We start from the raw sequence: 24,295 nt of genomic DNA, 5'->3' as shown, positions 1-24,295 counted from the left end.
TGTAACCCAGGGACCAGCGCTGGGGAAGCACCGCTAAACTGACTCGCCAACCTCCTCCCAGGCCAGTGGGACTGATAACACACGATGAAATTCATAGAGCAGGAATGCAGATGGCGATGTGACCACCTTGTTTTCATCTGAAATGTGTCCACGAGGTATTCTCAATTAAGAAACACATTAAGCACTTATTTGCTACAGATTCGTAACAGGAGGGAAAACAAACTTCCTCTTCTTCCATTCCCGCATCATCAGGAAAACAATGTCAACAACGGCAAGGAAGCCATGCCCATTGGTCCAGATTTGGGGACCCAGTGCATAAAATGCCCACAAGAGGACGAGACAAAAGAACCTGAGAAACTCACCTCTGAAGAGAAGCTCCCCCTCCACCTGTGACACCATGACCGAGTCGTGCTGCTCCCCTTGCTGCCAGCCTACGTGCTGCAGGACCACCTGCTGCAGGACCACCTGCTGCCGGCCCAGCTGCTGCGGGTGCGGCGGCGGCTGTGGACAAGGCGGCTGCGGGTCCAGCGGCTGTGGGTCCTGCTGCTGCCAGCCTTGCTGCTGCCGCCCAACTTGCTGCCAGACCACCTGCTGCCGGACCACCTGCTGCCGGCCCAGCTGCTGTGTGTCCAGCTGCTGTCAGCCCAGCTGCTGTGGGTCCAGCGGCTGTGGACAAACTTGCTGTGGCTCCAGCTGCTGTCAGCCAGCCTGCTGTACCCCTGTGTACTGCACGAGGACCTGCTACCAGCCCACCTGTTGCTGCTTGCCTGGATGCCTCGCCCAGGGCTGTGGATCCAGCTGCTGCTAGCCTGCTTGCCAGCCAAACCGCTGCCATAACGCCTGCTGGAGGACCACCACACACCCAGGCCGGCCGCGGCCCCCCTTGCGGCGTGTCCAGCTGCTGCCAGACTTCCCACTGACAACGGCCTCACCACGAACCCACAACACACAACGCACACAGCACTGATGGGCCATCGGGGAAACGGACACTGCCAAACGTTGCTGAAAGCCAGCACGCAGTCCCCAAGATTTCTGCTCCTCATTTCTGCCTGTTCAAAACCTGGGGAATCGGCTTGACGAAGTGTGGACCCCTTCCCCTGATTCTCTTCCTCCTCGGGTCATGGGAGTCCCCTGCCTGCTTCATGCAAGCAGACGTGGAGTCAAGATCTCGGCCTTGACTCCGCAGTCAAGACCGTCATCCCGCCTGACGCCCCTGGAGAAATAAACCCCCTCACCTGATCGAAATGTATTCTTCTGCCACCTTTACTGTCTGCGCAAGGAGGGTTTCCTTCTCAGCGCATTCGTGGTCCTCGTATGCGGATTTCTTCCTGTCAGGATCCTTCTGCACGTCTCCCTAGACACAGGGACTCTCACATGAGTGTCTTAATAAACCCAGTACCGATCTGCATACCGTATGCTCTCCGTGTCCTCGTCCGGCATGCGCGACCTAACGGTTTCTGTACAGGTCACAGGCCACATACATTAATGATCCTTTTGGAGACTCCTAGCCTGCCCCCACAAATTCCTATCTCCATTTGAGGATGAGGGAATCTAGGGACGTTATGTCCCAGAGCTGGCAGGGAAGCACTCAGACGCCAGGCCGCGTCTCCTGCCCTTGCTCAAGGGCGCTCACATACCCACGAGCAGGCGAGTCAGGCAACAGCCTGGGCCAGGGCACCAGCAAGATGCTGGTCCGAGTGTCTTCGCGGCCCGCAGACGTCCTCTTGTCCTGTAGATGCGGGTGATCTCTGGGACAAAGTGGTAGACAGCCGAGTCCCACCACGCACGGACCTCCGGCCCAGTGTGAGGGCAGCGGCCTTGCCCTTTAGAGCTCTTGGGGACACGGGGACCCTTGCGCCGAAGTCGGCGCCATCCTGCCCAACATGCACTCCTCCTGCTCAGAGACAGGGGAGCCTGTGGAGGCCTTGCGCCCGTGGGCCGCGTCTGCACACGCACACCTTCCGGGGTCGTGGAAGGCCCATTCGGGTTGGGCCTCCTGGTCCTCGGGACCTCTGGGGGTGTACAGTTTTGTGCCAAACACGTCATGCTCCCCTACTGGCGGGCGATACGGCGTCGGGATCTACAGGGCACCGAGAAGAGGAAGGACGGGTGACGTCACGGACCGAGAGCCCCTGCGCTGGGCGTGTGTGTTGACTTGGAGTCATCCGTGACCTCGGAAGCACGGAAGGGAAGCAAACAGCCTCCGGCTTCGGGGGAAGCAACTGTGAAGCGCTGGAGGGAAACCGACGGGCCTCTTCTGGGGACGGGTGGTGATGATAATGAGACCCATGTGAGGAAGAAGAAAGAGAAAAGAGCCCGGGGGCCTTCACCGGAGTCCCCACAGGGGCAAGGCAGGCGCCTCTGGTCCCACACTGATGCCTGGTGCTGCCTCGGCGCTCAGGGACGTGAGGCTGCCTCCAGGCTCTGACGGGGAGGGCAGATGAAGGCCCCGGGTCACTTCCCGGGAGCAGCGGAGGGACCTCTGAGGAGCTAGGAAGGCTTCTGTCCGGGGCACCCACCAGCCCTGCAGACCAGCTATCCAGGAGGCTCTGAACAGACTGCCAACACCACACTTGCCTCTGGCTGGTTCTTAGGGCTTGCGGGATTGGGAGCTGTGCTGAGAAACGGACAGGACCCGGCTTGCTCCCTCCTTGCTAAGTACCGGCCAAATGCTTCACGTACGTTTTCTTGAATTCTTGAAGTACTTTCCAACTTGGGCCTCAAGGTTCCCACTGCAGGGCTCAGGAAACCAAGACTGAGATGCGGATAGTCACGTCAGAGGACGGTACCCCCCAGACGCGACACTGAAGAACAGCGACCAGGCACGTAGCTTCTTTGGGGAGGGCAGATCCCACTGGCTGGAGTGCGGGAAAGCGACGCAGGGAAGAGGCACTGTGAGTCCAGGGTCCCGGCTTGCACGGGAAGCTGATACCCGAGAGCGAGATCAGAAAGGATGCAATGCACTCTTTGGGATTCCCTTAATTCAGCAAGAAGGGAGCTGGCATCTCTACCAACCGACTCTCCAGAAGCACTGGTTGAGCATTTCCCTCAGCGTGGCATGCACTGGCAGCGTGACATTCTGCTGTGCCATGAAAACAGCCAGTAGGCCTAGAGATGCGGATCTGCCGGGTAGAAGTTGTCCCGAACACAGGAAGAAGCGAGAACCACGGCCGGCGTATTGAAGGCGCCATCCAGAGTCTAGGGTCTTCTGCGCTCAGAGCCGGTATTTCCTTCTTCACGATGGTGGACAGGCACCATTTGTATAAGAGGAAGACACGGGAGGAAGAAGGAGGAAAAGAGGAGGAGGGGGGAGGCAGGGAGAGAGGGAGGTAGACGGACGGAGGGAAGAAGGGAGGAAGAGAAAACAAGAACTGTATACCCAGTGACACTGAGTGACTTGCTTGGCTGGCTAACAAGGTGAGGACGAGAGTCTCCAAGTCATCCTGTTATCCCCCGAACTGGCCCACTTAGATCACGGCAAGTCCCACATCCTGGAAAAGCCCTCGTTTCTGCGTGACTCGGGACTGCTGTCTCTCAAAACTTCGGCGACTGCTGCTTGCTTTGTCTGGATGTGCTGCTGCTGTTTCTATCGCCGGGCTTGATTCTGCCTTCACAGACGGAAGAGATGAACTCGGACATCCCGCAGCCGAGATTCTTTGATTGAACTGGGATATGCGGGTGGGTGGCGGTGAGGCACGGGGGGGGGGGGGGGGGGTGGGGGGGTGGGGGGGGGAGGGGGGGGAGGGCGGGGCGCTCCAAGACACAGATGCCTGTGGGAGCCTGGAATCAGGATTTGTGGGGAAACCGAGTTGGGCTCAGGCATGATTTCGGTTCATCGCTAGGCATATTGCCAGTTCCTCACGAGGCATGTTGCCAGTCTACATGTAACCCAGGGACCAGCGCTGGGGAAGCACCGCTAAACTGACTCGCCAACCTCCTCCCAGGCCAGTGGGACTGATAACACACGATGAAATTCATAGAGCAGGAATGCAGATGGCGATGTGACCACCTTGTTTTCATCTGAAATGTGTCCACGAGGTATTCTCAATTAAGAAACACATTAAGCACTTATTTGCTACAGATTCGTAACAGGAGGGAAAACAAACTTCCTCTTCTTCCATTCCCGCATCATCAGGAAAACAATGTCAACAACGGCAAGGAAGCCATGCCCATTGGTCCAGATTTGGGGACCCAGTGCATAAAATGCCCACAAGAGGACGAGACAAAAGAACCTGAGAAACTCACCTCTGAAGAGAAGCTCCCCCTCCACCTGTGACACCATGACCGAGTCGTGCTGCTCCCCTTGCTGCCAGCCTACGTGCTGCAGGACCACCTGCTGCAGGACCACCTGCTGCCGGCCCAGCTGCTGCGGGTGCGGCGGCGGCTGTGGACAAGGCGGCTGCGGGTCCAGCGGCTGTGGGTCCTGCTGCTGCCAGCCTTGCTGCTGCCGCCCAACTTGCTGCCAGACCACCTGCTGCCGGACCACCTGCTGCCGGCCCAGCTGCTGTGTGTCCAGCTGCTGTCAGCCCAGCTGCTGTGGGTCCAGCGGCTGTGGACAAACTTGCTGTGGCTCCAGCTGCTGTCAGCCAGCCTGCTGTACCCCTGTGTACTGCACGAGGACCTGCTACCAGCCCACCTGTTGCTGCTTGCCTGGATGCCTCGCCCAGGGCTGTGGATCCAGCTGCTGCTAGCCTGCTTGCCAGCCAAACCGCTGCCATAACGCCTGCTGGAGGACCACCACACACCCAGGCCGGCCGCGGCCCCCCTTGCGGCGTGTCCAGCTGCTGCCAGACTTCCCACTGACAACGGCCTCACCACGAACCCACAACACACAACGCACACAGCACTGATGGGCCATCGGGGAAACGGACACTGCCAAACGTTGCTGAAAGCCAGCACGCAGTCCCCAAGATTTCTGCTCCTCATTTCTGCCTGTTCAAAACCTGGGGAATCGGCTTGACGAAGTGTGGACCCCTTCCCCTGATTCTCTTCCTCCTCGGGTCATGGGAGTCCCCTGCCTGCTTCATGCAAGCAGACGTGGAGTCAAGATCTCGGCCTTGACTCCGCAGTCAAGACCGTCATCCCGCCTGACGCCCCTGGAGAAATAAACCCCCTCACCTGATCGAAATGTATTCTTCTGCCACCTTTACTGTCTGCGCAAGGAGGGTTTCCTTCTCAGCGCATTCGTGGTCCTCGTATGCGGATTTCTTCCTGTCAGGATCCTTCTGCACGTCTCCCTAGACACAGGGACTCTCACATGAGTGTCTTAATAAACCCAGTACCGATCTGCATACCGTATGCTCTCCGTGTCCTCGTCCGGCATGCGCGACCTAACGGTTTCTGTACAGGTCACAGGCCACATACATTAATGATCCTTTTGGAGACTCCTAGCCTGCCCCCACAAATTCCTATCTCCATTTGAGGATGAGGGAATCTAGGGACGTTATGTCCCAGAGCTGGCAGGGAAGCACTCAGACGCCAGGCCGCGTCTCCTGCCCTTGCTCAAGGGCGCTCACATACCCACGAGCAGGCGAGTCAGGCAACAGCCTGGGCCAGGGCACCAGCAAGATGCTGGTCCGAGTGTCTTCGCGGCCCGCAGACGTCCTCTTGTCCTGTAGATGCGGGTGATCTCTGGGACAAAGTGGTAGACAGCCGAGTCCCACCACGCACGGACCTCCGGCCCAGTGTGAGGGCAGCGGCCTTGCCCTTTAGAGCTCTTGGGGACACGGGGACCCTTGCGCCGAAGTCGGCGCCATCCTGCCCAACATGCACTCCTCCTGCTCAGAGACAGGGGAGCCTGTGGAGGCCTTGCGCCCGTGGGCCGCGTCTGCACACGCACACCTTCCGGGGTCGTGGAAGGCCCATTCGGGTTGGGCCTCCTGGTCCTCGGGACCTCTGGGGGTGTACAGTTTTGTGCCAAACACGTCATGCTCCCCTACTGGCGGGCGATACGGCGTCGGGATCTACAGGGCACCGAGAAGAGGAAGGACGGGTGACGTCACGGACCGAGAGCCCCTGCGCTGGGCGTGTGTGTTGACTTGGAGTCATCCGTGACCTCGGAAGCACGGAAGGGAAGCAAACAGCCTCCGGCTTCGGGGGAAGCAACTGTGAAGCGCTGGAGGGAAACCGACGGGCCTCTTCTGGGGACGGGTGGTGATGATAATGAGACCCATGTGAGGAAGAAGAAAGAGAAAAGAGCCCGGGGGCCTTCACCGGAGTCCCCACAGGGGCAAGGCAGGCGCCTCTGGTCCCACACTGATGCCTGGTGCTGCCTCGGCGCTCAGGGACGTGAGGCTGCCTCCAGGCTCTGACGGGGAGGGCAGATGAAGGCCCCGGGTCACTTCCCGGGAGCAGCGGAGGGACCTCTGAGGAGCTAGGAAGGCTTCTGTCCGGGGCACCCACCAGCCCTGCAGACCAGCTATCCAGGAGGCTCTGAACAGACTGCCAACACCACACTTGCCTCTGGCTGGTTCTTAGGGCTTGCGGGATTGGGAGCTGTGCTGAGAAACGGACAGGACCCGGCTTGCTCCCTCCTTGCTAAGTACCGGCCAAATGCTTCACGTACGTTTTCTTGAATTCTTGAAGTACTTTCCAACTTGGGCCTCAAGGTTCCCACTGCAGGGCTCAGGAAACCAAGACTGAGATGCGGATAGTCACGTCAGAGGACGGTACCCCCCAGACGCGACACTGAAGAACAGCGACCAGGCACGTAGCTTCTTTGGGGAGGGCAGATCCCACTGGCTGGAGTGCGGGAAAGCGACGCAGGGAAGAGGCACTGTGAGTCCAGGGTCCCGGCTTGCACGGGAAGCTGATACCCGAGAGCGAGATCAGAAAGGATGCAATGCACTCTTTGGGATTCCCTTAATTCAGCAAGAAGGGAGCTGGCATCTCTACCAACCGACTCTCCAGAAGCACTGGTTGAGCATTTCCCTCAGCGTGGCATGCACTGGCAGCGTGACATTCTGCTGTGCCATGAAAACAGCCAGTAGGCCTAGAGATGCGGATCTGCCGGGTAGAAGTTGTCCCGAACACAGGAAGAAGCGAGAACCACGGCCGGCGTATTGAAGGCGCCATCCAGAGTCTAGGGTCTTCTGCGCTCAGAGCCGGTATTTCCTTCTTCACGATGGTGGACAGGCACCATTTGTATAAGAGGAAGACACGGGAGGAAGAAGGAGGAAAAGAGGAGGAGGGGGGAGGCAGGGAGAGAGGGAGGTAGACGGACGGAGGGAAGAAGGGAGGAAGAGAAAACAAGAACTGTATACCCAGTGACACTGAGTGACTTGCTTGGCTGGCTAACAAGGTGAGGACGAGAGTCTCCAAGTCATCCTGTTATCCCCCGAACTGGCCCACTTAGATCACGGCAAGTCCCACATCCTGGAAAAGCCCTCGTTTCTGCGTGACTCGGGACTGCTGTCTCTCAAAAGTTCGGCGACTGCTGCTTGCTTTGTCTGGATGTGCTGCTGCTGTTTCTATCGCCGGGCTTGATTCTGCCTTCACAGACGGAAGAGATGAACTCGGGACATCCCGCAGCCGAGATTCTTTGATTGAACTGGGATATGCGGGTGGGTGGCGGTGAGGCACGGGGGGTGGGGTGGGGTGGGGGGGGGAGGGGGGAGGGCGGGGCGCTCCAAGACACAGATGCCTGTGGGAGCCTGGAATCAGGATTTGTGGGGAAACCGAGTTGGGCTCAGGCATGATTTCGGTTCATCGCTAGGCATATTGCCAGTTCCTCACGAGGCATGTTGCCAGTCTACATGTAACCCAGGGACCAGCGCTGGGGAAGCACCGCTAAACTGACTCGCCAACCTCCTCCCAGGCCAGTGGGACTGATAACACACGATGAAATTCATAGAGCAGGAATGCAGATGGCGATGTGACCACCTTGTTTTCATCTGAAATGTGTCCACGAGGTATTCTCAATTAAGAAACACATTAAGCACTTATTTGCTACAGATTCGTAACAGGAGGGAAAACAAACTTCCTCTTCTTCCATTCCCGCATCATCAGGAAAACAATGTCAACAACGGCAAGGAAGCCATGCCCATTGGTCCAGATTTGGGGACCCAGTGCATAAAATGCCCACAAGAGGACGAGACAAAAGAACCTGAGAAACTCACCTCTGAAGAGAAGCTCCCCCTCCACCTGTGACACCATGACCGAGTCGTGCTGCTCCCCTTGCTGCCAGCCTACGTGCTGCAGGACCACCTGCTGCAGGACCACCTGCTGCCGGCCCAGCTGCTGCGGGTGCGGCGGCGGCTGTGGACAAGGCGGCTGCGGGTCCGGCGGCTGTGGGTCCTGCTGCTGCCAGCCTTGCTGCTGCCGCCCAACTTGCTGCCAGACCACCTGCTGCCGGACCACCTGCTGCCGGCCCAGCTGCTGTGTGTCCAGCTGCTGTCAGCCCAGCTGCTGTGGGTCCAGCGGCTGTGGACAAACTTGCTGTGGCTCCAGCTGCTGTCAGCCAGCCTGCTGTACCCCTGTGTACTGCACGAGGACCTGCTACCAGCCCACCTGTTGCTGCTTGCCTGGATGCCTCGCCCAGGGCTGTGGATCCAGCTGCTGCTAGCCTGCTTGCCAGCCAAACCGCTGCCATAACGCCTGCTGGAGGACCACCACACACCCAGGCCGGCCGCGGCCCCCCTTGCGGCGTGTCCAGCTGCTGCCAGACTTCCCACTGACAACGGCCTCACCACGAACCCACAACACACAACGCACACAGCACTGATGGGCCATCGGGGAAACGGACACTGCCAAACGTTGCTGAAAGCCAGCACGCAGTCCCCAAGATTTCTGCTCCTCATTTCTGCCTGTTCAAAACCTGGGGAATCGGCTTGACGAAGTGTGGACCCCTTCCCCTGATTCTCTTCCTCCTCGGGTCATGGGAGTCCCCTGCCTGCTTCATGCAAGCAGACGTGGAGTCAAGATCTCGGCCTTGACTCCGCAGTCAAGACCGTCATCCCGCCTGACGCCCCTGGAGAAATAAACCCCCTCACCTGATCGAAATGTATTCTTCTGCCACCTTTACTGTCTGCGCAAGGAGGGTTTCCTTCTCAGCGCATTCGTGGTCCTCGTATGCGGATTTCTTCCTGTCAGGATCCTTCTGCACGTCTCCCTAGACACAGGGACTCTCACATGAGTGTCTTAATAAACCCAGTACCGATCTGCATACCGTATGCTCTCCGTGTCCTCGTCCGGCATGCGCGACCTAACGGTTTCTGTACAGGTCACAGGCCACATACATTAATGATCCTTTTGGAGACTCCTAGCCTGCCCCACAAATTCCTATCTCCATTTGAGGATGAGGGAATCTAGGGACGTTATGTCCCAGAGCTGGCAGGGAAGCACTCAGACGCCAGGCCGCGTCTCCTGCCCTTGCTCAAGGGCGCTCACATACCCACGAGCAGGCGAGTCAGGCAACAGCCTGGGCCAGGGCACCAGCAAGATGCTGGTCCGAGTGTCTTCGCGGCCCGCAGACGTCCTCTTGTCCTGTAGATGCGGGTGATCTCTGGGACAAAGTGGTAGACAGCCGAGTCCCACCACGCACGGACCTCCGGCCCAGTGTGAGGGCAGCGGCCTTGCCCTTTAGAGCTCTTGGGGACACGGGGACCCTTGCGCCGAAGTCGGCGCCATCCTGCCCAACATGCACTCCTCCTGCTCAGAGACAGGGGAGCCTGTGGAGGCCTTGCGCCCGTGGGCCGCGTCTGCACACGCACACCTTCCGGGGTCGTGGAAGGCCCATTCGGGTTGGGCCTCCTGGTCCTCGGGACCTCTGGGGGTGTACAGTTTTGTGCCAAACACGTCATGCTCCCCTACTGGCGGGCGATACGGCGTCGGGATCTACAGGGCACCGAGAAGAGGAAGGACGGGTGACGTCACGGACCGAGAGCCCCTGCGCTGGGCGTGTGTGTTGACTTGGAGTCATCCGTGACCTCGGAAGCACGGAAGGGAAGCAAACAGCCTCCGGCTTCGGGGGAAGCAACTGTGAAGCGCTGGAGGGAAACCGACGGGCCTCTTCTGGGGACGGGTGGTGATGATAATGAGACCCATGTGAGGAAGAAGAAAGAGAAAAGAGCCCGGGGGCCTTCACCGGAGTCCCCACAGGGGCAAGGCAGGCGCCTCTGGTCCCACACTGATGCCTGGTGCTGCCTCGGCGCTCAGGGACGTGAGGCTGCCTCCAGGCTCTGACGGGGAGGGCAGATGAAGGCCCCGGGTCACTTCCCGGGAGCAGCGGAGGGACCTCTGAGGAGCTAGGAAGGCTTCTGTCCGGGGCACCCACCAGCCCTGCAGACCAGCTATCCAGGAGGCTCTGAACAGACTGCCAACACCACACTTGCCTCTGGCTGGTTCTTAGGGCTTGCGGGATTGGGAGCTGTGCTGAGAAACGGACAGGACCCGGCTTGCTCCCTCCTTGCTAAGTACCGGCCAAATGCTTCACGTACGTTTTCTTGAATTCTTGAAGTACTTTCCAACTTGGGCCTCAAGGTTCCCACTGCAGGGCTCAGGAAACCAAGACTGAGATGCGGATAGTCACGTCAGAGGACGGTACCCCCCAGACGCGACACTGAAGAACAGCGACCAGGCACGTAGCTTCTTTGGGGAGGGCAGATCCCACTGGCTGGAGTGCGGGAAAGCGACGCAGGGAAGAGGCACTGTGAGTCCAGGGTCCCGGCTTGCACGGGAAGCTGATACCCGAGAGCGAGATCAGAAAGGATGCAATGCACTCTTTGGGATTCCCTTAATTCAGCAAGAAGGGAGCTGGCATCTCTACCAACCGACTCTCCAGAAGCACTGGTTGAGCATTTCCCTCAGCGTGGCATGCACTGGCAGCGTGACATTCTGCTGTGCCATGAAAACAGCCAGTAGGCCTAGAGATGCGGATCTGCCGGGTAGAAGTTGTCCCGAACACAGGAAGAAGCGAGAACCACGGCCGGCGTATTGAAGGCGCCATCCAGAGTCTAGGGTCTTCTGCCCTCAGAGCCGGTATTTCCTTCTTCACGATGGTGGACAGGCACCATTTGTATAAGAGGAAGACACGGGAGGAAGAAGGAGGAAAAGAGGAGGAGGGGGGAGGCAGGGAGAGAGGGAGGTAGACGGACGGAGGGAAGAAGGGAGGAAGAGAAAACAAGAACTGTATACCCAGTGACACTGAGTGACTTGCTTGGCTGGCTAACAAGGTGAGGACGAGAGTCTCCAAGTCATCCTGTTATCCCCCGAACTGGCCCACTTAGATCACGGCAAGTCCCACATCCTGGAAAAGCCCTCGTTTCTGCGTGACTCGGGACTGCTGTCTCTCAAAAGTTCGGCGACTGCTGCTTGCTTTGTCTGGATGTGCTGCTGCTGTTTCTATCGCCGGGCTTGATTCTGCCTTCACAGACGGAAGAGATGAACTCGGGACATCCCGCAGCCGAGATTCTTTGATTGAACTGGGATATGCGGGTGGGTGGGGTGGGGGGGGGAGGGGGGAGGGCGGGGCGCTCCAAGACACAGATGCCTGTGGGAGCCTGGAATCAGGATTTGTGGGGAAACCGAGTTGGGCTCAGGCATGATTTCGGTTCATCGCTAGGCATATTGCCAGTTCCTCACGAGGCATGTTGCCAGTCTACATGTAACCCAGGGACCAGCGCTGGGGAAGCACCGCTAAACTGACTCGCCAACCTCCTCCCAGGCCAGTGGGACTGATAACACACGATGAAATTCATAGAGCAGGAATGCAGATGGCGATGTGACCACCTTGTTTTCATCTGAAATGTGTCCACGAGGTATTCTCAATTAAGAAACACATTAAGCACTTATTTGCTACAGATTCGTAACAGGAGGGAAAACAAACTTCCTCTTCTTCCATTCCCGCATCATCAGGAAAACAATGTCAACAACGGCAAGGAAGCCATGCCCATTGGTCCAGATTTGGGGACCCAGTGCATAAAATGCCCACAAGAGGACGAGACAAAAGAACCTGAGAAACTCACCTCTGAAGAGAAGCTCCCCCTCCACCTGTGACACCATGACCGAGTCGTGCTGCTCCCCTTGCTGCCAGCCTACGTGCTGCAGGACCACCTGCTGCAGGACCACCTGCTGCCGGCCCAGCTGCTGCGGGTGCGGCGGCGGCTGTGGACAAGGCGGCTGCGGGTCCAGCGGCTGTGGGTCCTGCTGCTGCCAGCCTTGCTGCTGCCGCCCAACTTGCTGCCAGACCACCTGCTGCCGGACCACCTGCTGCCGGCCCAGCTGCTGTGTGTCCAGCTGCTGTCAGCCCAGCTGCTGTGGGTCCAGCGGCTGTGGACAAACTTGCTGTGGCTCCAGCTGCTGTCAGCCAGCCTGCTGTACCCCTGTGTACTGCACGAGGACCTGCTACCAGCCCACCTGTTGCTGCTTGCCTGGATGCCTCGCCCAGGGCTGTGGATCCAGCTGCTGCTAGCCTGCTTGCCAGCCAAACCGCTGCCATAACGCCTGCTGGAGGACCACCACACACCCAGGCCGGCCGCGGCCCCCCTTGCGGCGTGTCCAGCTGCTGCCAGACTTCCCACTGACAACGGCCTCACCACGAACCCACAACACACAACGCACACAGCACTGATGGGCCATCGGGGAAACGGACACTGCCAAACGTTGCTGAAAGCCAGCACGCAGTCCCCAAGATTTCTGCTCCTCATTTCTGCCTGTTCAAAACCTGGGGAATCGGCTTGACGAAGTGTGGACCCCTTCCCCTGATTCTCTTCCTCCTCGGGTCATGGGAGTCCCCTGCCTGCTTCATGCAAGCAGACGTGGAGTCAAGATCTCGGCCTTGACTCCGCAGTCAAGACCGTCATCCCGCCTGACGCCCCTGGAGAAATAAACCCCCTCACCTGATCGAAATGTATTCTTCTGCCACCTTTACTGTCTGCGCAAGGAGGGTTTCCTTCTCAGCGCATTCGTGGTCCTCGTATGCGGATTTCTTCCTGTCAGGATCCTTCTGCACGTCTCCCTAGACACAGGGACTCTCACATGAGTGTCTTAATAAACCCAGTACCGATCTGCATACCGTATGCTCTCCGTGTCCTCGTCCGGCATGCGCGACCTAACGGTTTCTGTACAGGTCACAGGCCACATACATTAATGATCCTTTTGGAGACTCCTAGCCTGCCCCCACAAATTCCTATCTCCATTTGAGGATGAGGGAATCTAGGGACGTTATGTCCCAGAGCTGGCAGGGAAGCACTCAGACGCCAGGCCGCGTCTCCTGCCCTTGCTCAAGGGCGCTCACATACCCACGAGCAGGCGAGTCAGGCAACAGCCTGGGCCAGGGCACCAGCAAGATGCTGGTCCGAGTGTCTTCGCGGCCCGCAGACGTCCTCTTGTCCTGTAGATGCGGGTGATCTCTGGGACAAAGTGGTAGACAGCCGAGTCCCACCACGCACGGACCTCCGGCCCAGTGTGAGGGCAGCGGCCTTGCCCTTTAGAGCTCTTGGGGACACGGGGACCCTTGCGCCGAAGTCGGCGCCATCCTGCCCAACATGCACTCCTCCTGCTCAGAGACAGGGGAGCCTGTGGAGGCCTTGCGCCCGTGGGCCGCGTCTGCACACGCACACCTTCCGGGGTCGTGGAAGGCCCATTCGGGTTGGGCCTCCTGGTCCTCGGGACCTCTGGGGGTGTACAGTTTTGTGCCAAACACGTCATGCTCCCCTACTGGCGGGCGATACGGCGTCGGGATCTACAGGGCACCGAGAAGAGGAAGGACGGGTGACGTCACGGACCGAGAGCCCCTGCGCTGGGCGTGTGTGTTGACTTGGAGTCATCCGTGACCTCGGAAGCACGGAAGGGAAGCAAACAGCCTCCGGCTTCGGGGGAAGCAACTGTGAAGCGCTGGAGGGAAACCGACGGGCCTCTTCTGGGGACGGGTGGTGATGATAATGAGACCCATGTGAGGAAGAAGAAAGAGAAAAGAGCCCGGGGGCCTTCACCGGAGTCCCCACAGGGGCAAGGCAGGCGCCTCTGGTCCCACACTGATGCCTGGTGCTGCCTCGGCGCTCAGGGACGTGAGGCTGCCTCCAGGCTCTGACGGGGAGGGCAGATGAAGGCCCCGGGTCACTTCCCGGGAGCAGCGGAGGGACCTCTGAGGAGCTAGGAAGGCTTCTGTCCGGGGCACCCACCAGCCCTGCAGACCAGCTATCCAGGAGGCTCTGAACAGACTGCCAACACCACACTTGCCTCTGGCTGGTTCTTAGGGCTTGCGGGATTGGGAGCTGTGCTGAGAAACGGACAGGACCCGGCTTGCTCCCTCCTTGCTAAGTACCGGCCAAATGCTTCACGTACGTTTTCTTGAATTCTTGAAGTACTTTCCAACTTGGGCCTCAAGGTTCCCACTGCAGGGCTCAGGAAACCAAGACTGAGATGCGGATAGTCACGTCAGAGGACGGTACCCCCCAGACGCGACACTGAAGAACAGCGACCAGGCACGTAGCTTCTTTGGGGAGGGCAGATCCCACTGGCTGGAGTGCGGGAAAGCGACGCAGGGAAGAGGCACTGTGAGTCCAGGGTCCCGGCTTGCACGGGAAGCTGATACCCGAGAGCGAGATCAGAAAGGATGCAATGCACTCTTTGGGATTCCCTTAATTCAGCAAGAAGGGAGCTGGCATCTCTACCAACCGACTCTCCAGAAGCACTGGTTGAGCATTTCCCTCAGCGTGGCATGCACTGGCAGCGTGACATTCTGCTGTGCCATGAAAACAGCCAGTAGGCCTAGAGATGCGGATCTGCCGGGTAGAAGTTGTCCCGAACACAGGAAGAAGCGAGAACCACGGCCGGCGTATTGAAGGCGCCATCCAGAGTCTAGGGTCTTCTGCGCTCAGAGCCGGTATTTCCTTCTTCACGATGGTGGACAGGCACCATTTGTATAAGAGGAAGACACGGGAGGAAGAAGGAGGAAAAGAGGAGGAGGGGGGAGGCAGGGAGAGAGGGAGGTAGACGGACGGAGGGAAGAAGGGAGGAAGAGAAAACAAGAACTGTATACCCAGTGACACTGAGTGACTTGCTTGGCTGGCTAACAAGGTGAGGACGAGAGTCTCCAAGTCATCCTGTTATCCCCCGAACTGGCCCACTTAGATCACGGCAAGTCCCACATCCTGGAAAAGCCCTCGTTTCTGCGTGACTCGGGACTGCTGTCTCTCAAAAGTTCGGCGACTGCTGCTTGCTTTGTCTGGATGTGCTGCTGCTGTTTCTATCGCCGGGCTTGATTCTGCCTTCACAGACGGAAGAGATGAACTCGGGACATCCCGCAGCCGAGATTCTTTGATTGAACTGGGATATGCGGGTGGGTGGGGTGGGGGGGGAGGGGGGAGGGCGGGGCGCTCCAAGACACAGATGCCTGTGGGAGCCTGGAATCAGGATTTGTGGGGAAACCGAGTTGGGCTCAGGCATGATTTCGGTTCATCGCTAGGCATATTGCCAGTTCCTCACGAGGCATGTTGCCAGTCTACATGTAACCCAGGGACCAGCGCTGGGGAAGCACCGCTAAACTGACTCGCCAACCTCCTCCCAGGCCAGTGGGACTGATAACACACGATGAAATTCATAGAGCAGGAATGCAGATGGCGATGTGACCACCTTGTTTTCATCTGAAATGTGTCCACGAGGTATTCTCAATTAAGAAACACATTAAGCACTTATTTGCTACAGATTCGTAACAGGAGGGAAAACAAACTTCCTCTTCTTCCATTCCCGCATCATCAGGAAAACAATGTCAACAACGGCAAGGAAGCCATGCCCATTGGTCCAGATTTGGGGACCCAGTGCATAAAATGCCCACAAGAGGACGAGACAAAAGAACCTGAGAAACTCACCTCTGAAGAGAAGCTCCCCCTCCACCTGTGACACCATGACCGAGTCGTGCTGCTCCCCTTGCTGCCAGCCTACGTGCTGCAGGACCACCTGCTGCAGGACCACCTGCTGCCGGCCCAGCTGCTGCGGGTGCGGCGGCGGCTGTGGACAAGGCGGCTGCGGGTCCAGCGGCTGTGGGTCCTGCTGCTGCCAGCCTTGCTGCTGCCGCCCAACTTGCTGCCAGACCACCTGCTGCCGGACCACCTGCTGCCGGCCCAGCTGCTGTGTGTCCAGCTGCTGTCAGCCCAGCTGCTGTGGGTCCAGCGGCTGTGGACAAACTTGCTGTGGCTCCAGCTGCTGTCAGCCAGCCTGCTGTACCCCTGTGTACTGCACGAGGACCTGCTACCAGCCCACCTGTTGCTGCTTGCCTGGATGCCTCGCCCAGGGCTGTGGATCCAGCTGCTGCTAGCCTGCTTGCCAGCCAAACCGCTGCCATAACGCCTGCTGGAGGACCACCACACACCCAGGCCGGCCGCGGCCCCCCTTGCGGCGTGTCCAGCTGCTGCCAGACTTCCCACTGACAACGGCCTCACCACGAACCCACAACACACAACGCACACAGCACTGATGGGCCATCGGGGAAACGGACACTGCCAAACGTTGCTGAAAGCCAGCACGCAGTCCCCAAGATTTCTGCTCCTCATTTCTGCCTGTTCAAAACCTGGGGAATCGGCTTGACGAAGTGTGGACCCCTTCCCCTGATTCTCTTCCTCCTCGGGTCATGGGAGTCCCCTGCCTGCTTCATGCAAGCAGACGTGGAGTCAAGATCTCGGCCTTGACTCCGCAGTCAAGACCGTCATCCCGCCTGACGCCCCTGGAGAAATAAACCCCCTCACCTGATCGAAATGTATTCTTCTGCCACCTTTACTGTCTGCGCAAGGAGGGTTTCCTTCTCAGCGCATTCGTGGTCCTCGTATGCGGATTTCTTCCTGTCAGGATCCTTCTGCACGTCTCCCTAGACACAGGGACTCTCACATGAGTGTCTTAATAAACCCAGTACCGATCTGCATACCGTATGCTCTCCGTGTCCTCGTCCGGCATGCGCGACCTAACGGTTTCTGTACAGGTCACAGGCCACATACATTAATGATCCTTTTGGAGACTCCTAGCCTGCCCCCACAAATTCCTATCTCCATTTGAGGATGAGGGAATCTAGGGACGTTATGTCCCAGAGCTGGCAGGGAAGCACTCAGACGCCAGGCCGCGTCTCCTGCCCTTGCTCAAGGGCGCTCACATACCCACGAGCAGGCGAGTCAGGCAACAGCCTGGGCCAGGGCACCAGCAAGATGCTGGTCCGAGTGTCTTCGCGGCCCGCAGACGTCCTCTTGTCCTGTAGATGCGGGTGATCTCTGGGACAAAGTGGTAGACAGCCGAGTCCCACCACGCACGGACCTCCGGCCCAGTGTGAGGGCAGCGGCCTTGCCCTTTAGAGCTCTTGGGGACACGGGGACCCTTGCGCCGAAGTCGGCGCCATCCTGCCCAACATGCACTCCTCCTGCTCAGAGACAGGGGAGCCTGTGGAGGCCTTGCGCCCGTGGGCCGCGTCTGCACACGCACACCTTCCGGGGTCGTGGAAGGCCCATTCGGGTTGGGCCTCCTGGTCCTCGGGACCTCTGGGGGTGTACAGTTTTGTGCCAAACACGTCATGCTCCCCTACTGGCGGGCGATACGGCGTCGGGATCTACAGGGCACCGAGAAGAGGAAGGACGGGTGACGTCACGGACCGAGAGCCCCTGCGCTGGGCGTGTGTGTTGACTTGGAGTCATCCGTGACCTCGGAAGCACGGAAGGGAAGCAAACAGCCTCCGGCTTCGGGGGAAGCAACTGTGAAGCGCTGGAGGGAAACCGACGGGCCTCTTCTGGGGACGGGTGGTGATGATAATGAGACCCATGTGAGGAAGAAGAAAGAGAAAAGAGCCCGGGGGCCTTCACCGGAGTCCCCACAGGGGCAAGGCAGGCGCCTCTGGTCCCACACTGATGCCTGGTGCTGCCTCGGCGCTCAGGGACGTGAGGCTGCCTCCAGGCTCTGACGGGGAGGGCAGATGAAGGCCCCGGGTCACTTCCCGGGAGCAGCGGAGGGACCTCTGAGGAGCTAGGAAGGCTTCTGTCCGGGGCACCCACCAGCCCTGCAGACCAGCTATCCAGGAGGCTCTGAACAGACTGCCAACACCACACTTGCCTCTGGCTGGTTCTTAGGGCTTGGGGGATTGGGAGCTGTGCTGAGAAACGGACAGGACCCGGCTTGCTCCCTCCTTGCTAAGTACCGGCCAAATGCTTCACGTACGTTTTCTTGAATTCTTGAAGTACTTTTCAACTTGGGCCTCAAGGTTCCCACTGCAGGGCTCAGGAAACCAAGACTGAGATGCGGATAGTCACGTCAGAGGACGGTACCCCCCCAGACGCGACACTGAAGAACAGCGACCAGGCACGTAGCTTCTTTGGGGAGGGCAGATCCCACTGGCTGGAGTGCGGGAAAGCGACGCAGGGAAGAGGCACTGTGAGTCCAGGGTCCCGGCTTGCACGGGAAGCTGATACCCGAGAGCGAGATCAGAAAGGATGCAATGCACTCTTTGGGATTCCCTTAATTCAGCAAGAAGGGAGCTGGCATCTCTACCAACCGACTCTCCAGAAGCACTGGTTGAGCATTTCCCTCAGCGTGGCATGCACTGGCAGCGTGACATTCTGCTGTGCCATGAAAACAGCCAGTAGGCCTAGAGATGCGGATCTGCCGGGTAGAAGTTGTCCCGAACACAGGAAGAAGCGAGAACCACGGCCGGCGTATGGAAGGCGCCATCCAGAGTCTAGGGTCTTCTGCGCTCAGAGCCGGTATTTCCTTCTTCACGATGGTGGACAGGCACCATTTGTATAAGAGGAAGACACGGGAGGAAGAAGGAGGAAAAGAGGAGGAGGGGGGAGGCAGGGAGAGAGGGAGGTAGACGGACGGAGGGAAGAAGGGAGGAAGAGAAAACAAGAACTGTATACCCAGTGACACTGAGTGACTTGCTTGGCTGGCTAACAAGGTGAGGACGAGAGTCTCCAAGTCATCCTGTTATCCCCCGAACTGGCCCACTTAGATCACGGCAAGTCCCACATCCTGGAAAAGCCCTCGTTTCTGCGTGACTCGGGACTGCTGTCTCTCAAAAGTTCGGCGACTGCTGCTTGCTTTGTCTGGATGTGCTGCTGCTGTTTCTATCGCCGGGCTTGATTCTGCCTTCACAGACGGAAGAGATGAACTCGGACATCCCGCAGCCGAGATTCTTTGATTGAACTGGGATATGCGGGTGGGTGGCGGTGAGGCACGGGCGGGGGGGGGGGGTGGGGGGGGTGGGGGGGGGAGGGGGGAGGGCGGGGCGCTCCAAGACACAGATGCCTGTGGGAGCCTGGAATCAGGATTTGTGGGGAAACCGAGTTGGGCTCAGGCATGATTTCGGTTCATCGCTAGGCATATTGCCAGTTCCTCACGAGGCATGTTGCCAGTCTACATGTAACCCAGGGACCAGCGCTGGGGAAGCACCGCTAAACTGACTCGCCAACCTCCTCCCAGGCCAGTGGGACTGATAACACACGATGAAATTCATAGAGCAGGAATGCAGATGGCGATGTGACCACCTTGTTTTCATCTGAAATGTGTCCACGAGGTATTCTCAATTAAGAAACACATTAAGCACTTATTTGCTACAGATTCGTAACAGGAGGGAAAACAAACTTCCTCTTCTTCCATTCCCGCATCATCAGGAAAACAATGTCAACAACGGCAAGGAAGCCATGCCCATTGGTCCAGATTTGGGGACCCAGTGCATAAAATGCCCACAAGAGGACGAGACAAAAGAACCTGAGAAACTCACCTCTGAAGAGAAGCTCCCCCTCCACCTGTGACACCATGACCGAGTCGTGCTGCTCCCCTTGCTGCCAGCCTACGTGCTGCAGGACCACCTGCTGCAGGACCACCTGCTGCCGGCCCAGCTGCTGCGGGTGCGGCGGCGGCTGTGGACAAGGCGGCTGCGGGTCCAGCGGCTGTGGGTCCTGCTGCTGCCAGCCTTGCTGCTGCCGCCCAACTTGCTGCCAGACCACCTGCTGCCGGACCACCTGCTGCCGGCCCAGCTGCTGTGTGTCCAGCTGCTGTCAGCCCAGCTGCTGTGGGTCCAGCGGCTGTGGACAAACTTGCTGTGGCTCCAGCTGCTGTCAGCCAGCCTGCTGTACCCCTGTGTACTGCACGAGGACCTGCTACCAGCCCACCTGTTGCTGCTTGCCTGGATGCCTCGCCCAGGGCTGTGGATCCAGCTGCTGCTAGCCTGCTTGCCAGCCAAACCGCTGCCATAACGCCTGCTGGAGGACCACCACACACCCAGGCCGGCCGCGGCCCCCCTTGCGGCGTGTCCAGCTGCTGCCAGACTTCCCACTGACAACGGCCTCACCACGAACCCACAACACACAACGCACACAGCACTGATGGGCCATCGGGGAAACGGACACTGCCAAACGTTGCTGAAAGCCAGCACGCAGTCCCCAAGATTTCTGCTCCTCATTTCTGCCTGTTCAAAACCTGGGGAATCGGCTTGACGAAGTGTGGACCCCTTCCCCTGATTCTCTTCCTCCTCGGGTCATGGGAGTCCCCTGCCTGCTTCATGCAAGCAGACGTGGAGTCAAGATCTCGGCCTTGACTCCGCAGTCAAGACCGTCATCCCGCCTGACGCCCCTGGAGAAATAAACCCCCTCACCTGATCGAAATGTATTCTTCTGCCACCTTTACTGTCTGCGCAAGGAGGGTTTCCTTCTCAGCGCATTCGTGGTCCTCGTATGCGGATTTCTTCCTGTCAGGATCCTTCTGCACGTCTCCCTAGACACAGGGACTCTCACATGAGTGTCTTAATAAACCCAGTACCGATCTGCATACCGTATGCTCTCCGTGTCCTCGTCCGGCATGCGCGACCTAACGGTTTCTGTACAGGTCACAGGCCACATACATTAATGATCCTTTTGGAGACTCCTAGCCTGCCCCCACAAATTCCTATCTCCATTTGAGGATGAGGGAATCTAGGGACGTTATGTCCCAGAGCTGGCAGGGAAGCACTCAGACGCCAGGCCGCGTCTCCTGCCCTTGCTCAAGGGCGCTCACATACCCACGAGCAGGCGAGTCAGGCAACAGCCTGGGCCAGGGCACCAGCAAGATGCTGGTCCGAGTGTCTTCGCGGCCCGCAGACGTCCTCTTGTCCTGTAGATGCGGGTGATCTCTGGGACAAAGTGGTAGACAGCCGAGTCCCACCACGCACGGACCTCCGGCCCAGTGTGAGGGCAGCGGCCTTGCCCTTTAGAGCTCTTGGGGACACGGGGACCCTTGCGCCGAAGTCGGCGCCATCCTGCCCAACATGCACTCCTCCTGCTCAGAGACAGGGGAGCCTGTGGAGGCCTTGCGCCCGTGGGCCGCGTCTGCACACGCACACCTTCCGGGGTCGTGGAAGGCCCATTCGGGTTGGGCCTCCTGGTCCTCGGGACCTCTGGGGGTGTACAGTTTTGTGCCAAACACGTCATGCTCCCCTACTGGCGGGCGATACGGCGTCGGGATCTACAGGGCACCGAGAAGAGGAAGGACGGGTGACGTCACGGACCGAGAGCCCCTGCGCTGGGCGTGTGTGTTGACTTGGAGTCATCCGTGACCTCGGAAGCACGGAAGGGAAGCAAACAGCCTCCGGCTTCGGGGGAAGCAACTGTGAAGCGCTGGAGGGAAACCGACGGGCCTCTTCTGGGGACGGGTGGTGATGATAATGAGACCCATGTGAGGAAGAAGAAAGAGAAAAGAGCCCGGGGGCCTTCACCGGAGTCCCCACAGGGGCAAGGCAGGCGCCTCTGGTCCCACACTGATGCCTGGTGCTGCCTCGGCGCTCAGGGACGTGAGGCTGCCTCCAGGCTCTGACGGGGAGGGCAGATGAAGGCCCCGGGTCACTTCCCGGGAGCAGCGGAGGGACCTCTGAGGAGCTAGGAAGGCTTCTGTCCGGGGCACCCACCAGCCCTGCAGACCAGCTATCCAGGAGGCTCTGAACAGACTGCCAACACCACACTTGCCTCTGGCTGGTTCTTAGGGCTTGGGGGATTGGGAGCTGTGCTGAGAAACGGACAGGACCCGGCTTGCTCCCTCCTTGCTAAGTACCGGCCAAATGCTTCACGTACGTTTTCTTGAATTCTTGAAGTACTTTTCAACTTGGGCCTCAAGGTTCCCACTGCAGGGCTCAGGAAACCAAGACTGAGATGCGGATAGTCACGTCAGAGGACGGTACCCCCCAGACGCGACACTGAAGAACAGCGACCAGGCACGTAGCTTCTTTGGGGAGGGCAGATCCCACTGGCTGGAGTGCGGGAAAGCGACGCAGGGAAGAGGCACTGTGAGTCCAGGGTCCCGGCTTGCACGGGAAGCTGATACCCGAGAGCGAGATCAGAAAGGATGCAATGCACTCTTTGGGATTCCCTTAATTCAGCAAGAAGGGAGCTGGCATCTCTACCAACCGACTCTCCAGAAGCACTGGTTGAGCATTTCCCTCAGCGTGGCATGCACTGGCAGCGTGACATTCTGCTGTGCCATGAAAACAGCCAGTAGGCCTAGAGATGCGGATCTGCCGGGTAGAAGTTGTCCCGAACACAGGAAGAAGCGAGAACCACGGCCGGCGTATTGAAGGCGCCATCCAGAGTCTAGGGTCTTCTGCGCTCAGAGCCGGTATTTCCTTCTTCACGATGGTGGACAGGCACCATTTGTATAAGAGGAAGACACGGGAGGAAGAAGGAGGAAAAGAGGAGGAGGGGGGAGGCAGGGAGAGAGGGAGGTAGACGGACGGAGGGAAGAAGGGAGGAAGAGAAAACAAGAACTGTATACCCAGTGACACTGAGTGACTTGCTTGGCTGGCTAACAAGGTGAGGACGAGAGTCTCCAAGTCATCCTGTTATCCCCCGAACTGGCCCACTTAGATCACGGCAAGTCCCACATCCTGGAAAAGCCCTCGTTTCTGCGTGACTCGGGACTGCTGTCTCTCAAAAGTTCGGCGACTGCTGCTTGCTTTGTCTGGATGTGCTGCTGCTGTTTCTATCGCCGGGCTTGATTCTGCCTTCACAGACGGAAGAGATGAACTCGGACATCCCGCAGCCGAGATTCTTTGATTGAACTGGGATATGCGGGTGGGTGGCGGTGAGGCACGGGGGGGGGGGGGGGGTGGGGGGGGTGGGGGGGGGAGGGGGGGAGGGCGGGGCGCTCCAAGACACAGATGCCTGTGGGAGCCTGGAATCAGGATTTGTGGGGAAACCGAGTTGGGCTCAGGCATGATTTCGGTTCATCGCTAGGCATATTGCCAGTTCCTCACGAGGCATGTTGCCAGTCTACATGTAACCCAGGGACCAGCGCTGGGGAAGCACCGCTAAACTGACTCGCCAACCTCCTCCCAGGCCAGTGGGACTGATAACACACGATGAAATTCATAGAGCAGGAATGCAGATGGCGATGTGACCACCTTGTTTTCATCTGAAATGTGTCCACGAGGTATTCTCAATTAAGAAACACATTAAGCACTTATTTGCTACAGATTCGTAACAGGAGGGAAAACAAACTTCCTCTTCTTCCATTCCCGCATCATCAGGAAAACAATGTCAACAACGGCAAGGAAGCCATGCCCATTGGTCCAGATTTGGGGACCCAGTGCATAAAATGCCCACAAGAGGACGAGACAAAAGAACCTGAGAAACTCACCTCTGAAGAGAAGCTCCCCCTCCACCTGTGACACCATGACCGAGTCGTGCTGCTCCCCTTGCTGCCAGCCTACGTGCTGCAGGACCACCTGCTGCAGGACCACCTGCTGCCGGCCCAGCTGCTGCGGGTGCGGCGGCGGCTGTGGACAAGGCGGCTGCGGGTCCAGCGGCTGTGGGTCCTGCTGCTGCCAGCCTTGCTGCTGCCGCCCAACTTGCTGCCAGACCACCTGCTGCCGGACCACCTGCTGCCGGCCCAGCTGCTGTGTGTCCAGCTGCTGTCAGCCCAGCTGCTGTGGGTCCAGCGGCTGTGGACAAACTTGCTGTGGCTCCAGCTGCTGTCAGCCAGCCTGCTGTACCCCTGTGTACTGCACGAGGACCTGCTACCAGCCCACCTGTTGCTGCTTGCCTGGATGCCTCGCCCAGGGCTGTGGATCCAGCTGCTGCTAGCCTGCTTGCCAGCCAAACCGCTGCCATAACGCCTGCTGGAGGACCACCACACACCCAGGCCGGCCGCGGCCCCCCTTGCGGCGTGTCCAGCTGCTGCCAGACTTCCCACTGACAACGGCCTCACCACGAACCCACAACACACAACGCACACAGCACTGATGGGCCATCGGGGAAACGGACACTGCCAAACGTTGCTGAAAGCCAGCACGCAGTCCCCAAGATTTCTGCTCCTCATTTCTGCCTGTTCAAAACCTGGGGAATCGGCTTGACGAAGTGTG

General features: G+C 58.8%; 3 protein-coding genes across 3 annotated transcripts; all 3 read left to right on the top strand.

Annotated features, from left to right (window-relative positions):
* Positions 1–4,280: 4,280 nt before the first annotated feature.
* LOC123930048 (keratin-associated protein 4-2-like) lies at positions 4,281–8,563 on the top strand. Its single transcript, XM_045986257.1, has 2 exons — positions 4,281–4,604; positions 8,162–8,563. Exons 1-2 carry the CDS (start codon positions 4,281–4,283, stop codon positions 8,561–8,563), a joined length of 726 nt encoding a protein of 241 aa, XP_045842213.1.
* A 3,435-nt stretch (positions 8,564–11,998) lies between these two features.
* On the top strand, positions 11,999–16,255 carry LOC123930047 (keratin-associated protein 9-3-like). Its single transcript, XM_045986256.1, has 2 exons — positions 11,999–12,322; positions 15,854–16,255. The coding sequence occupies exons 1-2, from the start codon at positions 11,999–12,001 to the stop codon at positions 16,253–16,255; spliced, it is 726 nt and encodes a 241-aa protein (XP_045842212.1).
* A 1,952-nt stretch (positions 16,256–18,207) lies between these two features.
* Positions 18,208–24,017, top strand: LOC123930046 (keratin-associated protein 9-2-like). Its single transcript, XM_045986255.1, has 5 exons — positions 18,208–18,342; positions 18,548–18,671; positions 19,759–19,817; positions 19,882–20,049; positions 23,616–24,017. Exons 1-5 carry the CDS (start codon positions 18,208–18,210, stop codon positions 24,015–24,017), a joined length of 888 nt encoding a protein of 295 aa, XP_045842211.1.
* Positions 24,018–24,295: the final 278 nt, after the last annotated feature.

The sequence above is a fragment of the Meles meles genome, chromosome 18 (assembly GCF_922984935.1).
Source record: "Meles meles chromosome 18, mMelMel3.1 paternal haplotype, whole genome shotgun sequence".
Classification (NCBI taxonomy): domain Eukaryota; kingdom Metazoa; phylum Chordata; class Mammalia; order Carnivora; family Mustelidae; genus Meles; species Meles meles.
Note: the sequence above shows the minus strand (reverse complement) of the source record. Positions and strands in the feature narration are given on the sequence as shown.

Bases quoted from the DNA above. Each gene is read 5' to 3' on its own strand.
- LOC123930048 (XM_045986257.1), top strand. From the start codon at position 4,281: ATGACCGAGTCGTGCTGCTCCCCTTGCTGCCAGCCTACGTGCTGCAGG. The intron at 4,605-8,161 runs GTGTACTGCACG...ACCATGACCGAG, and splicing joins AGCCAGCCTGCTGTACCCCT to TCGTGCTGCTCCCCTTGCTG.
- LOC123930047 (XM_045986256.1), top strand. From the start codon at position 11,999: ATGACCGAGTCGTGCTGCTCCCCTTGCTGCCAGCCTACGTGCTGCAGG. The intron at 12,323-15,853 runs GTGTACTGCACG...ACCATGACCGAG, and splicing joins AGCCAGCCTGCTGTACCCCT to TCGTGCTGCTCCCCTTGCTG.
- LOC123930046 (XM_045986255.1), top strand. From the start codon at position 18,208: ATGCGGATAGTCACGTCAGAGGACGGTACCCCCCCAGACGCGACACTG. The intron at 18,672-19,758 runs GTATTTCCTTCT...CCTTGCTGCCAG, and splicing joins GTCTTCTGCGCTCAGAGCCG to CCTACGTGCTGCAGGACCAC. The intron at 19,818-19,881 runs GTGCGGCGGCGG...TGCTGCTGCCAG, and splicing joins TGCCGGCCCAGCTGCTGCGG to CCTTGCTGCTGCCGCCCAAC.